The sequence below is a fragment of the Netta rufina genome (assembly GCF_964035555.1).
Source record: "Netta rufina genome assembly, chromosome: 1".
Taxonomy (NCBI): Eukaryota; Metazoa; Chordata; class Aves; order Anseriformes; family Anatidae; genus Netta; species Netta rufina.
Genome location: NC_140123.1, coordinates 117,816,843 through 117,832,975, shown reverse-complemented (window position 1 = coordinate 117,832,975; position 16,133 = coordinate 117,816,843). Strand labels below are relative to the sequence as shown.

The following is a 16,133-nucleotide window of genomic DNA, read 5'->3' as shown; positions in this document are numbered from 1 at the left end:
TGAACTGGAACACACTGCTTGAACTCCTATAAAGACAAGTTAGGAAATAAAGTGAGCAAAACACATTCCTACCTTCAGCATTCTTAAATACTGTTGCTTTCAGATCAGGCATGGATTTATCCAGTAAACTGCAACACGTAACTACTGCTGGTGCTTGTCAGACCTACCACTTCAGGTGCTCATCAAACTAACAAGGTCCTGTTCCAGAATGAACTGCTTCCTGTAATAATAACAATTGCCACAGAAACTAATACTTGTTTTCATGTAAAACAATGAGAAACACTTGATTAAAAAATATTTTATTCGGCGTACAGTGTACCTGCAATGTACTTTATAAGGCATTTTCTATAAATGACTATTTCTACTTTATATATATCTGGGTGTTCCTGTTCATATTTTTTTTTCAATACATTAATAATGTAATGAATAACACTTTTTAAAAAAAACTACATCTCTTTATTTAGTTCATAAATGTTCAAGCAGTACAATAGCTTTGGGAGAGGTTTTAACTGCTGTAAAGCACTTTTAACAGTTTAGTTAACACTATTTCCCATTTGTCCCCAACAAACAATGTTTTAAAGCTTTTTTTTTTTTTTTTTTAAATAAAACAAACCTGATTATGCTGTTATGACTAGCTTATTTTTTTTCCATTTCACTTATCTTTCCAAACCCTCCTTGCACTGTACATACACTTGGTTTTTGAACCATGAAGTTTCTCTGAAAACTTACATTTTCATGAAAAGCCACGGCAATGGAGCCCAGTTTAATTATTATTATTATTTTTATTATTATTCAGTGTATGTATGTACCTGTCTGCTTTAATTAGAGTAAAGCAAACCACTGCCAAGTTATTGGGTAACAGTTCTAACTCCTTAGTCATAGGCTGATCATACTGTTTTGCTGGAGGTGAAGCTTGCATTTGAAAACAAATATGGAAAAAAATACGGAAAAAAAATACTAACCTGATTGTTTAAAGCTGCACATACTATAAACCTGCTTCAGTGTCTAGGCACGAATATAAACTGTTTGTACATGTAAGGAGAAAGCGCTTCAAGTTTACTGGTTGCAGGATATTAAAAGTTGTAGGGTCTTTTCTATAATTTACGAAGGGGGAGACATTACAGATTTATCTGGACAGATAGCTTATGGCACTTACTTAATTATAAAAGACCAGTGAATATTTAAAAACTAACACACACTGCATTCCATGACCAACTTTACCGTTACTGTGCCTTAAACATTTATTACAACATTGTGATAAATAATATACACACTGTATCTTTTAAAATACCATATAAACCATACCTCAAGAATAGGGAGCCAGCTTCCCTACACATTATCCTACACCATGTCCCTAGCCTGTTTTGTTTTTGTTTTTTTTTAAATCTAAAATTTGTAAAACTGGATAACTACAGTAAGCAGCCTACACTATTACACAATTAATGCAGTATTGGCATTAGGCTTGTATAAACCTTACATGTCAGCAAACTTGTTTAAGTGACAGGCATACCATACGTTTCCATCTTTGAGCTGGGTTGGGCAGTTGGAGGGAGGGCTAGTGCTGGGTCTTTTCACCAGGTTCACATCACGTTTACCATTTCCCGGGTATTGATGTTCCGCACTCGTACCAGCGAACATAGTTAATGTGAGTCTCCCCACCTATTTTTCCAAATTTGACAGGTTCCTGACGAACTGCCCTGAAAAATCCTAAAACAGAGAACAGAGTTTTGTTTGCACGCAACCATAAAAGAGTACGTTCATATTGAAATAGTCAAGGCTACTTCACACGATCTCCCCTATACCCCAGGTGAAAGATCAAACCTCTGCTTTAAACCTATTTTGTATGACAACATACAGACTTCCCATTCTAACAATAAACGTGAAGTTAAAAAAAAAAAAAAAAGCAAGCAATTAGCGCTGTATCCAGCCTGACCATCAGAAGAGTGTAAGTGGCTAACACATGCAAATGTGCACACAGATGGAGGCACATGCTAACATACACCCAAAATAATCGTTTCTGCAAAAAATACACCACAACAACCATGATTCCCCCCTGCTTTTCAGGTGGAGCATACAGGTAGTTAATCCTGGTTTGAATCAGCTTGCCACAACCAGGGAAGACGTGAGCAGCGACGGACAGTGTCTGTTCTTTCCTCTGTTTGGTTCATTTACTAGAAATACAAGCTACAGGTTTGTTTTGGGTGTGTGCTTTTTTTTTTGTTTTGTTTTGTTTTTGTTTTTGTTTTTTTGTTTTGTTTGTTTTAGTTTTGCTTTTTAAATTAAAAATGAATGTATCTCATGCATCCAGTCAATTAAATCCAGTAGCTGAAAACAAATTGCCTTTATGTGTTTTGTAAACTTATGGCATAGAGAGCTTTCTTCTATTTATAAAATCATTTTTAAATTCATAAAAAAATACTTTTCAGATCATTTACCTGTTTTCTGAAAAACTTGTAAAAGATTTAGTTACTTCAGTTTACCACACCTAACACAAATCATTTATATACTTCTGTAAGGTGTTTCACAAATGAAGCACTACATCCATGAAGTTTGGGTCATCACACTGACACTGTATTGGAAACTATTCTGATGTTTTTCTCATGAAAATATCCCGTTACACATTCAGCATGCACACCTCCACCAGTATGGCCCATGTTCTTGTAAGGGAGTGGTATAAACACACCAGGGATGCTGCAAACAAGCAAGGCGGAGGTTCAGCTGACAGAAGTACAAGTTGCTTACACTCGAGGAGCTTAAGCAACATGTGAAAAAAGAACCAGGCAGGTCACGGCTGCATTTAGGACATCCCCTCCCCTGTCCGCTTAGACCAGACTGGAACTCTGTGCACCCAATCTGAGTTAGAGTATTCAGAATTGCTGCAGCATGAATTATATTTTCCAGTAATAACTTTTTTGTTTCTCATTAGCACTAAACAGAGCTGTTTAGTGCTCAGCTGATGATTTATGGCATTTTAAATCAACCTTGCTAGTATGAACATAACAGTTCATGCCTCTCTGCAAACTCGAATTTGTGCTTGGGTTTAAATACGTAATAGCAAATGTGAATATGAATAATCTGTTGGAATGTTTAAACAGGAGAGAGGCTGTTTACTACCAAACAGAACCTGAGCCACAACATTCTTTTAATAAGACATTTGCTCATCTTCAAAATCTTTTTGACTCCCTTCTGCCTGCAGAGCTGGTAGTCCCTTTCCATTGCCCACCCCAGCGGTGGGCCCTCAATTCACTGGCAGGAAAAAGAAACTGACAAACGAAGGAATTGCCAAGGTTTGCTGCAGAGACATTCGTAAGGAATTACCGTCTTTGACTGGTAGATCTTCTTGCTGTCCTGTCCTTCCATCTAAGAACGAGTCCACGAATTGGCAGTGATCTTCTCCATGGCCCCTCTGGTCTCCTATGTTATAAAATTTTCCTGAAAGAAAAGCAGCAGCAAAGTTAAAAATCCAAATCCAGTTTAGTGAGGGATAAAACCACCAGAGGTCTGCACACTTAGCTCTGTGGGGAAGCCAAGGCAAACGCTACAATTCTTTACCTCTCAGGATCTGTAGCTGTAATTTGAGCACTAAGTGCAAGTACAGCACTCATGGCTGTTGACAAAAGCACCCCACTCTGCCAAAACCTATGCCTGGATGCATTTTTCCCCTCCTTAATTTTCATATGTAAGTCCTGTTATTACCCAGAACCTCATCCTGATTGTATCAAAAATGAGGTAAGATTTGCTAGCAATTTTAATGGGAGGCAGGTTTGGTTCCCTGTCAGAAAGCCCCCAGTATTTTCAACGATGTCTTTACAGACCACCTCGTAATACATACCAACACGTGCACGTGATATCTTTTAACTAACAAATGTATGACCGAGGTACAACAACTGCTTATCCAGAACACGAAGCGTGCCCGTATGTTTCCTTGCAGGATTGCTTAACAAGACCCTTGACTGCAACTGAGGAGAAAATGCAGTGTGTGCTGACACTATGGCTTGTCCTTTGCCTTTTGATAAGAGGACTCAACGTGGAGCAGTTTTGACAGAGAGTGATTTTTCCTGACTGATATGATTTGCAAACAGTACATTAGCAAAATTCAGCTCAAAAGATGGAGAAAAGCATGCCATCTTCTCTTCCCAGGCTCTGGCAGGAAACGTTTTCAGATAAACTCACTGTTTTTTTCTAGCCTCCTTTCACAACACTGCTTAGTACATCCAACCTTGGGTTGTGAGGTTCCAAGGAGAGGTGGGAATTATTTAGAAAATGGCTCAGTATTTAGGCATAAGCTAAGCAGAACGTCTAGTTACTCATTAGATGTTGGGTCTCCTGTAGCCCTGAATCTGTGCCAATCTGGCTGTGTGACAGATGGTGAGGTAGCTTATACTACTCCCTAAAGTTCAATTAATAGAACAGCAGCCTATCAATAAACACACTCTCTCATGTGTTTGTGGTCTGATCAATATTTTGCCAAAAATTCTCACCTCGCTGACGGTCTCTGTCCATGCAGCTCTGGTCTAGCTTTAGAAAATTATTTATTACTGTCTAGCTTTGGCTGCAGGCACATTTTTTTCCATACAAGAACTGGTCAGAGGGAGTTCCTCTTGGTAAATTTGTGAACTGAAATTAAGAACATCATTGAGACTGTCCAAAACTGCATGGTTGTTTTTCTTGTTTTCTTTTTTTTTTTTTTTTTTCCATGGCTATTGAAGGTCACACATAGAATTTATTTTTTTCCTCTGCTCAATAAATGCCTTTTTTTTTTTTTTTTTTTTTTAGGTGGGCTGATTTTCTGGCATGCTTACTGTGACTGCTCTGGAGGACTGTTAAATGAGGTCAGCAGTAGATGCTGGTTTATAGAACGATCCTGGCGTGTGTACTATACATCAGTTTTTCTTCACCAGAGACAGAAGAAAACAGATATTTTATGGCTAACGCAGGAACAGCAACTTTCAGATATACACACAGCCTCCTGGCCCATAGCATAACCTACATATAATTCAAACAATAGCTGTACAGAATTTAGCAGCAATCTCAGTGACTAGTAAATCCTTTTTGTCCAATTCTTTCCACAATAAAGGAACACACTCAACATGTTAACTAGCAAATTACTAGATCAAACTTCTTCTGGGAATAGCAATTCTGGCAAAAAGTAAAATGTTTGTTTTCAGCGTTCCTTTATGGATGGTCTTAAGAAAATTAGATACCATTCTTATTTTATACATTGTGACTTCTGCAGCAATAGAAGTATAAACTCACGCTAAAAGCAAGGATGCAGAGACACCTTGTTGTTGGCTACCTTATGCAACAGCACATCTACACTGCACCCAAATTTCAAGCTTAAATAGTAAAACCTTAGGAGCTATTTTCAGCGTAAAGTAGAACTAAGACCTCAGCATAGCCCTTTGCTACTGGCACGTTGCCGAGCTGGCTAGCAGTAGCAGATAGGCTTCTGCAGGCCTGCACCAGACAAGGTATGACAGTGAAACACTTGAGAACAGGGTTTGGCTTCAGATTGGATATTTTCCCACTCTAGTCTAGAGGCCTGTGCCATGACAACCTCACTTAGGAAGAAGGGGGGGAAAACCACGCTCCTCCTACATAAACATTTGAATTCCTTCCAATGTTGCGACAACTGATCAGCGCTGGTTGTAAGAATTCAAGTGCAAGAACCAGGCTTAGCAAGCATAATGAATACAATGTGGCTACCATGATCTTCCCCAGCCAAGTTAAATCACCACCCTTCCAGCAAGAACAAAAACAATCTAACAAAAACAGGAAAATGGGCTCCTGCCATATTAAGCTTTCACTCTAAGACTGAAGTAGCTTTCATTGTGGTGTTAATTCACTTGATTTAGAGCTGAAGTCTAGTCCTGCTAGATTAGCACTGCTATTTCCTCTACTGGCTAGTTTTGTGATACGCTATGCCTCATTGCCAGCTTTTGTCATTTGATCACAGCTGCTTAAGTACAGCACCAGCTGGATGAATGATACCTCTGTTCAAAACTGTCTTTCTTATTCACATAATTGCCAAGACGTTATTTATATATGAGGTACTGTACTTGCTATTAAGGATAGGGCTTTCCTGCCTTGCTCATGTGGGATTGGTGGTGGGTGCAAGGCGAAGCAGCTCATGGTTCTGTTGGCACAGGCTGTCCTGCAGTCCCCCTGTTCTTTTCACTCTGTGTTACCACACACAGAGACCACTGAGCCCTGCTCCTGTGAGGTGCTGCGCTCCGAGCTGGGGCAGCTTTGGGTTATGAAAGCTGATTCTTTCAGTCACAGTCTCTCATAGTTAATTTGATCCAATGGGATGAACGTACTACCTTACTTTCACTCAAAGACATGTCCCATACACAGCTGTATTACACCCTCTGTGCTCTGGATGCTGCACTAGCGCCATGGTAACGGAATTGTCAGTGCAGCTCTGATAAAGGACCTCATACTGAAGGAAGCCAGGAACTTTGGAGGGATTATAAGAAGTTAAAATATTTCTAAATATAGCAATTACAATCCATGTGAGATCCAAAGTTCTGCTTAACTATCAATTAACTGAAAAACAATACTTTTACAGGCTTCTTCCCCAGCTTAGACACAGTGCATGTCACTTGATTCCAGACTTACATACATCATTCTCTAACAACCTTAAGACACAGAACAGTAATAAAACATATGAGGAGGGCGAAATGAGATCATGAACAGAAATGGGGAATGTGAAAAGGAAACAAGAATGTCAAAGCAGGTGAGTAAAACCTGTTCACTAGGGTTGTAGTTAGGTATCTAAAAACCCCACAGTAATAAAGTAACCAGATGTTTACCAAATGGGATGGGAATGACTGAGCATTAATCCTAGTCTAAATTTAGGTCCTAATCCTCTATTAAGAACTATCCCAGGCTGTGTTTTAAATACAGATTTGGCACCTTTACAATATAAGCTATTGACTGGCAGCCATCTGATCTTTATCAGTTTTTTGTATGATCCCCCAGGATACCAACAGATCAGATGATGACCACACAGAAGTAAGTCTTGAGTCTGAAAATTCAGTAGCAAACATGTCAATGACTACTGAGCACAAACAGACTAATATTTATGACTAATCTGTCTGGTGACTAGATTAAACATACTTGATCACACTTCAGCAGAGTCCATCTTGTTAATAAACAGTTCTTAGTTCTGGCAGCCATGGTATTTTTGAGGAGTATAAAATGTGGACAACACTGACATGAATCTCTCTTACCTGTAAGTGAATCGCTGAGGTATATCTTGTATCTCAAAGAATTACACAGCTGCACACCCACGAACTTCTTATACCAAGTCCTCTTTACATACTGTTTCCCTTTGCATTCTGAATAGGTGTCAGAATTGAATGGGATTTCAGTCCAGATAGCATCCTTTCCCACTGCAAGAAAGGAAGAGGCTGAAGTATGACGATGCATAGAAAATTATTTACAACAAATACATTCAAATAAATAGAATTAGAAAGCTCCATGGAACGGAATGCACATTGAAGTATAGCAATACTTCAGAATCAGTCAGCTGCATTTTCAACATTAAAGGTATTTCAAGGAAGCACTGGAGTGTGCAGAGGTGATTGATGCAGCGAACTGCTTCTGCTCTGTGTGTCAGTGGAGCCAGTTTGAAATAAGCTCTCTAACTTTTTTAGGGGGACAATGTGCGTGGGCAAAATGTTCATTTACAAAGTTATGTGATACAGTCACTGTTTCTCAGTGGATTCAAGACAGGAAAGTCAACTTGCAGCAAACCATATGTGATTAAAAACTTACATAAACATTAAGTGTTATGTGGAAATAAATGCTGTCTCAGTTTTTTTTTTGTCAAGTGATGTCCACTACAAATGTGAAAAGCAGACTGCTTTGCTTGAATGGATCTCAGCTGTTCTTCAAAAGCTCAGTCTACCTCCTACCAAAGACAGCAAGAGCCTTATAAGTGGCCTAAAACAGAGCTGGATCAAGCCTTCCGAAGCAGGTTTTTTTTTTTTTTTTTTTTTTTTCTAAAACACAATGGCAGATAAATAGTATCCTTTGAGTTGTGTTCTGTTAACTCACTTAAAACGTGTGAAATAGCTTATTCATTTTGCAGAGCTTTTTTTTTGACTTAACAACAAGACAGAAAATATGAGGCTGTCCTTGGCTCATTTGTATATGTTGGTTTGAAGCCATCCCAGCTGCCATGGGAGAACCACATCACATTGATTGCATTCTGCTCAGGTAAACAAGTAGCCTGGCATGAATTCCTTACAAGAAATATGGGTGGAAAGAACGGAATCATGTGTAAAGGCTGCTTGATTCTGCAGTTCATTTAACCGGTGCAGTACAGAACCCCACCATTAAAATTAAGCTATTTCATTTCTGAAAAAAAATCTGATCAGAGGACATTATAATATACATAATAGTCTTACTTGAAATCGGCTCACTCACTCTTGGGTCCGCTGTGGAAAGAAACAAACATTCAATCAGACACCAAAAAATTAACTTTCCCAAAACTCCAATGGAAAAGCATTGGTAAGTAATTTCCTATAGCTGACAAATTGGTGAAACACAGTGTTTTGGAAGCAAAGTTCACTTTTGTATCAAATTAACCAAAGTAATTTCTTATGTTATGGTGTGACATTACAGCATCAACAAGCTCTTAAAAATGTTACTTATGGGACCCTGGATTCAAACTGGGTTCTAGTAAGACAAGTGTAAACCAGTTGCCAGTAAAACCCAATTCTATCGCCTTTCCCCCCACCTTTTTTAATTACACTGTCAAAAACTTGGGGGAAAAAAAGGACACTTCTGTAATGCTTGCTACACAAAATTTGGTTATGAAAGCCCAGAAGTGAGAAATTGATGTGTGCAATTAAGAAAAAATAAAACTGACTGCTTAATTTGGCCAAGCTAAATAGGAGACAGAACGTAAGCCTTGTCATTAATGAAAATTGCACTTGGCATAAACATTGTTTCAGTTCTAACAATCCAGGTTACAAAGAGTGTATTCACAGTTTTTCAATATGTGTGGCTTCATCTGAACTCCTCCCTGTCTAATCCTTTGCTCAGCCAAAACTCTCATCCATCCATCAGTGACTGAGCAGTGATCAGGACTATTATATTATTACACCTGGCTCAAAATGCGGATCAACAAAGTCCTTTTAAACAGACTACACCCATTTGGAGTCGAATATGGTCCTGAAGTGCTATCAAACAATAAACACTTCTACACAAAAGAAGATACCTGGTTTGTACAGCGTCATTAAGTCGAATGTAGTTAGCCAGTTAGCCTCACTATGAACTCAAACACAGAAAGCAAAGGCATTCTCTGATTCTCACCTTTGAGTCAGCTAGGACTTAAGATTGGGAACCAATCAATGGTCAAAATAGACTCGTAAATATGTCTTTAACAGTTTCACAGGAAAGTAAGAAGGATGGATGAAGACATACCAAGACCATCAACTTTTCCAGCTACTATTTCTCAATCCTCTTTTCAGTCTAAAGACAGCACTATTACAAACAGCTTTTTTTGAACAGGTAGAAAAAGTGCTCATAAACACACCAGCCCCCAGAAAAACTTTGTTCCCTATCCAGAACGTATTAATGAGTTTGGTAGACATAAAAGGTCAGAAATATGAATCCTAAATGAATGAGCTTTCTTTAAGGATAAAGCCAATTTCTTCACAGGGAATGCCAGACTCTCCATGCTCCTGCCTTTTTTTTTTTTTTTTTCCTGCAGTCTGGCCATCTTATACCCTCACACAATAGAGCTGTGATCTCAGGCTGACCTTCCAGCCATTAATAAAACAGGCTGAGTAGTAAAAAAGAAAACTATCTGGAGATTGAAAAGATCTCCAAGAGCATGACCAAACCTATAAAATGAAGCAGGAGAGCCTTTCACATATCCCTGACAAATGGATTAAAGTTGCTCCACAAACTCTCATACAAGAGCCACTGTAAATCAGTCAGCAGACTTTTGGAAGTTCTTACCTGATTCCGTACTGAAAGACACGACATTGCTACTTGGACCTTCACCAAGTGGGTTTTTAGGTTTCACATGGAATTCATAACTGGAGAATAAAAAAATAAAAGAAGAAAATTTTGCAAACCAAGCATTCTTTTGGAGTACAGAGCAAGCAAACTGCCAACACACACCTTGGTGCTACTCCTGTTGGAGAAGAGCCAAAACGCCTTGTTTCTTGCTCTGAAAACACCGAGACATTCTTCATCCTATCTGCACAAGGCCTCTCCGAACATGTAATTTACCAACCCTTTTGAAAATTCTTTGCTCACATACTATTAATGTCTGAATTAATGCACCACCAGTTTAAGTCCATCACCTCTTACACGTGCAGTTTCAGTTCTGGCAAAGGGAGCAGTTCAGGTGAGGTTCAAAACAATCTTGTAAGGAGAGATTGAGTAAAGCACACTGCTATTTATTTGCACATTTTTCAGCCACGAGAACACAAACTTCCAATGCAGCACCTCCTAGGCCCACCAACAGTGACAGAGTGAGCCAGTGGTGAAATGCAAGGCATGTCTTCTGGGACAGAAGCTCAGCCAAGGCAAGGATCCAATTTCTTGAACGTATGTTAACACTGAATATATGAAGCAATTAAAAGACACTGTGCAGTGTCACCTTATCTTTTCACCTTATTATCTCACAACATCAGTCTATGCTGCAGTTATCTCATCATCTCTCTTCCTCACAACTCTGTTCAGAATCATTTAAGTGCTAAGAAAACTGAGTAAGGTTGAAGAAAAAAAATCCAAGCCAAATTCCTCTGCTCAAGGCTCTCCCACCCCTCACACTTGCTTAATGTTGACAGGCAAGACAAGATTGTTTCTAACTTGGCAGCTCAGCTGAAACTTGGATGTTCAGTTAGATGCTGTAGGTAAACAGTTATTGAAAAACAGATGCAAACTTACAAATGTTGCACAGAAGACAACAGCCCCATGGGGCAGGAAAGAGAGTTTCAAGGGGGGAGGCTGAGTACGGCTACAATCTCACATCAACAGCAGAGCTAGGAAGACACACTTATTTCCTGCCTCCCAGCACACGCCATCTCAGCAAAGCTGCTTTTCTGCTCTCCTGACTCCAGGTTGGCAATAATCAGAAGCAATAATCTGCCCTACACGTACCAGCCACAAATATTTGTCATATGCTCTGGGTGCACGCATGGTAAAGCTCTACAATATTTTTTCATCAGCTAGAGATACAGAGGACACGAATCAAAAGGACTGTAGTGCTGGAAAATGGACCCTAACTTAGAGACTGAAAACTGAACAAAATGAGAATCCCTGAAGTTGGCAATTAAACCCTCAGCTCTCGACTCACGAAGGATCACTTATTAGTGATAACATGGTAGGTCATGGCTGTAACACAGCATTTTAATGTACTGCTGAGATTGTTTCCAAACAGCATTTTTTTTTTTAAGAAAAAAAAAAAAAAACCTCTCTGCACGGTTGGAAATTTGTAAACTCCATTTACAAATCTGTACAAGAGACACAATATTCAATCCAAACTCTAGATTACTTCTCATTACTTCTTGGCTCCTGCAAAACCTGACAGCTCACTAATTAACCTCAGTGGACTAACTGTGCAGTACCAAGTAACTGTTTTCCATCCGCAACATGTCTAAGACAAACTTAGAAATTGCTTACAGAAGCAATTGCCTTGATTTCTAGGGTTTTCTTTTATTATTTTTTTTTAAGGGGAAAAACCCAACATTTTTGGTCAAATATTGTCACCTAGTAGGAAAGGTGGCTGCTCAAAGAACTGCAGCACAGCAGTTGGAGATCCCTTCTGAATAATCAATGATGAAGACTCACTAATATATTGGGTGTTCTAAAGTAATAGCTAGAAGATGCATTTTGGACAATGTACAATTTAATGCATACCTTCAAATGTAAGTCTCCAGACAAGTTCTCTCGTTTCCATCACAGCAGGGTCACAGCTAAGTCACTGACTGAACTCTGATCACTGATAGCTCAGTATGGTATGTTCTACTGCTGTTATGGGCATTTATGGTCTAATTTTATAGATGATAGTCATATCTTTATGCCACTTCATATGAAATCAAGAGAGAGATTTTTGCCTAGGATTCCTGATGTAGAGTTGGATTTTTTTATTTTTTAATTCCACAGCAATGGCTACAAGGAAAGGACAAAAACTGAGCAGGTGCCATGCTTTTATGGAACTGGATTGGGCAGTAGGAGGGATTTGGAAAGTAATGATGCAACAAGTGTTGAATTAAAGATCTGTAGATGCCAAATCTGGATCTCACCTGAATATTTAAGGGTTTTGCAAGTTATTTTCCTCTATCATCCGGAAAATCAGGAGTTGGACAAGATGGTGGAGAATTTAGAAAAAAAAATAAGGTATTTTGCTGATTTTTGTACCAATATATTGTCCTCAGGAGCTGATATATCCTACTTGGAGTTAGTAACATTAAGCAACATACTTCATTGGAAACAGTCCTGTTCCAAAAAATTTGAATCCATGAACTTGGACCCATCAATTCTCTAACTCCATAAAAAGACCAAAACAAAACTGAAGTCTAAATATTTTCCAAACAGTGCTTTTCAAACTGTGGTCTAGGGACCACTAAGATCTCCGCAAAAGGTCAAACCACAATGGGAAAGCTATGGCAAAATTTAAGTAAAGAACTAAAATCTTCAGATTTCAGCCCATATAAACAGAAAGAGAAAACTGCAAAAGGGGAAAGTAATAAAGTTATGTTCAACATTCAGTTTAACGGATGGACTTTAAAAAAAAAAATCACTTAGGAGAGCTTTCTAATCATAATATTAAAGAGCAAGTTTTGAAACTAAAATATATACAAATCACCAGTTTTGTGATAAGTGTTTTCACAGGTACCCAAACATTACAGCCTCCTTTTCCTCTGCCACACCCGCTCCTGGAACTGTAGCAGTGGCTGGAACAGTACAAAAACTAGAAACGACCACTTTTGAAGATGAGACAAACTTAACTAGTTGACTGAAAATTGAAAGGTAGAGAAAGGTGAAGTTAGACTGTGTTCATGGTGTGACAGACTTTATAGATCTGACTAATTTTAAAACCATGGTGTGGCTCTCTTCAAAGAAAACTATATGAAATCTTCCATTTTGTGTGTCAGGTGGAAGACCTGAAAAGCTGAAGAAGAAAAGCTTCAAGAAGTGTAGTGTCAGAATAAGGGATAATGGCTTTAAACTAAAGAGGGGAGATATAGAATAGATGTTAGGAAGAATTTCTTTACTCTGATGGTGGTGAGGCTCTTGAACAGGTTGCCCAGAGAAGCTGTGGATGGATGCACAATCCCTGGAATTAGGATTTGGGCAACCAGGTCTGGTGGAACGTGTCCCTGCCCATGGCAGGGGGGTTGGAACTGGATGATTTTTAAGGTCCCTTCCAACAAAAACAGTTCTACGATTCAATGAAAATAGAAGTAAAATGGTGTAAAAATAAGGGTACTTGCTGCAATTTTACATACTTCCAACAGAAGCTACAAGGGAGGGGAAAATTGCCTGGAGGTTCAAGAAAGTATGTAGGGCAAAGTTAATAAGGGGAAATAGGAAAGCTACATAATGATTATCCCATGTCTACATCATAGGTAGACTTGATATTCATGAGAAACTGCAGCCTATATTTCATCTTTATATCTGTGCACTCATGATGCCAAAAGATCTGCTGCCCAATATAAGTAAGCAATTTAACATTTCTCACACCTCTACACTCCTTAAGAATGCCATCCTATACACCTGGGAGAGGACTAGGCCTCCCAAATCCTCCCATACTGCAAAGACAATAGAAGTCATTGTGCAGATTAAATGGACTTGACTTAACAGTAATTACTATGCAGAGCATATTTTTCCGCCATAGGAAATCACTATTCCACATGGAACTTTGGCAGAGGTAACTGTTCCTGCATTTCTCAAGTCATGCAAAAGGAGAAGATGGAAGACTTCAGCACTGAAAATAGCTGAAGAAAGTCTTTCATCACAATATTGAGGACTAAAGGAGCTGAGCACAGTCCTAGGACATCAGGTCAATAGGTGGGGAGGTGCCAGTGGCTAAATAACGATCATGCAGGACTGCCCAATGTATTGAGCTTCTCTCTGCAGAGCATGCTTGACAGCGTGATCACACAGAGCAAACAAAACTAGGCATAAGAGAAGGAAATATTTTCTTAATAAATAAATAAATAAATAGCACTGAGCTTGTTTGAGGAGTCCTTCTCCTAATTAGGTTGGAAGAAGAGCCAAAAGAAATGGGCAGTGCTTACATGTGAACCCTGGCATCAACAACAATTTATTACAAAAGCCTGTAAGCCTTGTAATAGAGTACCAAAAAATCCAGTATTTTTCTGTAATCTTCATATTCCTATCCTAACACTGTTGAAGCTATCACTGTAATTCTCATCTCATGACACTTGCTGTTACCAAAATCTAAGCTATCTGCATTGGGAGATTTTTCTCTTCTATGTGGTTAGCACAATTTGGATACTAACTGCAATACCACACAATACTTGACAATAATACTTGGCAATAATGACATGAGCGGGTACATATGAATTAATGCCTATAAATTTATAAAAAGCTTACAGCTGTGGTGATTTAGCCTACAGGAGAGAAGGCTCTGGGGAAACCTTAGAGGGGCCTTCCAATATCTAAAGGGGGCCTACAGGAAAGGTGGGAAGGGACTCTCTTATCAGGGAGTGTAGTGATCAGACAAGGGGTAACGGCTTTAAACTAAAAGAGGGGAGATTTAGATTACATGTTAGGAGGAAATTCTCTACTATGGTGAGGCACTGAAACAGGCTGCCCAGAGAAGGTGTGGATGCCCAAACCACCCTATGATTGTATTATTCAGTAGAGATTTGAAGACCTGGTATGGTCTCTGAGTGTATTATAACAACATTCTCTTTTTTCTTTCATACCTTAAAGAAATATGAAATAAACTTTTGAAGGAAACCACCTACCACATCATAAAAACAGTTTGGTATGTGCATATATCCTACACTTCTCACCTTTACTTTACAGTTTTGTTTGTTTTAATTGATTGATGTTTTTGTGTGTGTTTAAAAGTATAATGATTATTTGTTTTATTCTGGTTTTGCATTTCCTGCTATTTTAATCCTCAAGACTCCTCATGACTGAAAACATACTCTACCTTGGGTCACAATCTAAAGCACAAATCCAAAGAGACTACTTCAAATGTGCTTTTAAGCACCTTTTTAAAGGTGAAAAGCATATTTGAAATCACCAAATTACTTAACTAGTCAAAGGATCAGAACCTAAAAGGAAGCTTTACATATATGTGAAATGCAAGCATCACAGACTCTTTGATTGTTCTTAATACTTTTTTAGATTAAAAATATTTCACCAATAGACTGGTGCGACAGACACATCCCCTATTTTAATGACTACCTGAATTTCCTGAGGCCATTTGGCACATCTCTGACTAATACAGCAGAACTGCAGCCTTCATATTTTCCTTTATTACCTTCCAATTACCGCCAAAACAAACATGCATGAGAACTGTTTTCAACAACACCCAGACTCTTTTTTGAAGGCTTATATAGAAAATGGTGTTGCAAAGTTTCCTGGACACTAGTGGTATGTTCTATGAACTTAATTGCCCTTTAACAAACCACCACAAAGAAAGAGGAAATACACAACTAATTTAAAAAATATTTCAAGATAGAGCAGGGATACAGAGACTACATATTTTGGCAGAAGAACCAGCAGAAATACCAAATGATACTATATCAGATGACTGGGAGACTTAGAAAAATAAATCAATTTTAAGAAGTCAGAAACTCTAAGACTTTGAAAAAAAAAAAAACTAACTAAAATTCTTTCAGAAATGGGAAAAAAGAATTGGATGTAAAACAAAAACAAATACAAAACAAAACACACACAACAACAACAACAAAAAGCTCCAAAACAAACAACTGTATTTAACATTCTAGGCTAGAAAAGTTCCATGAAAAAAAGCTACAGAATAGTGAAACTAATCTTAATGAAGGAGAAGATGCAGATGAACACCATTACTACAAAGGAGACAGAATGAAGGAAACAAAAATCACAGTAAGCCCCTTTCTATATCAGGCTTCTCCAGCTCTATTACAAGAAAGCATCTC

At 38.5% G+C, this 16,133-nt stretch overlaps 1 protein-coding gene across 1 annotated transcript in view; it reads right to left on the bottom strand.

Moving 5' to 3' along the window:
• Positions 1 to 1,450: 1,450 nt before the first annotated feature.
• Positions 1,451 to 16,133, bottom strand: part of ABI3BP (ABI family member 3 binding protein) — a gene marked incomplete at its 5' end in the record, with an annotated part of 147,110 nt that continues 132,427 nt past the window's right edge. Inside the window, 5 exons of the mRNA XM_084294807.1 lie at positions 1,451 to 1,707; positions 3,319 to 3,432; positions 7,236 to 7,397; positions 8,418 to 8,447; positions 9,979 to 10,058. Of these exons, the coding sequence (XP_084150933.1) occupies positions 1,592 to 1,707; positions 3,319 to 3,432; positions 7,236 to 7,397; positions 8,418 to 8,447; positions 9,979 to 10,058 (502 nt within the window). The 3' untranslated portion in view covers positions 1,451 to 1,591. The remainder of the gene's footprint in view (positions 1,708 to 3,318; positions 3,433 to 7,235; positions 7,398 to 8,417; positions 8,448 to 9,978; positions 10,059 to 16,133) is intronic.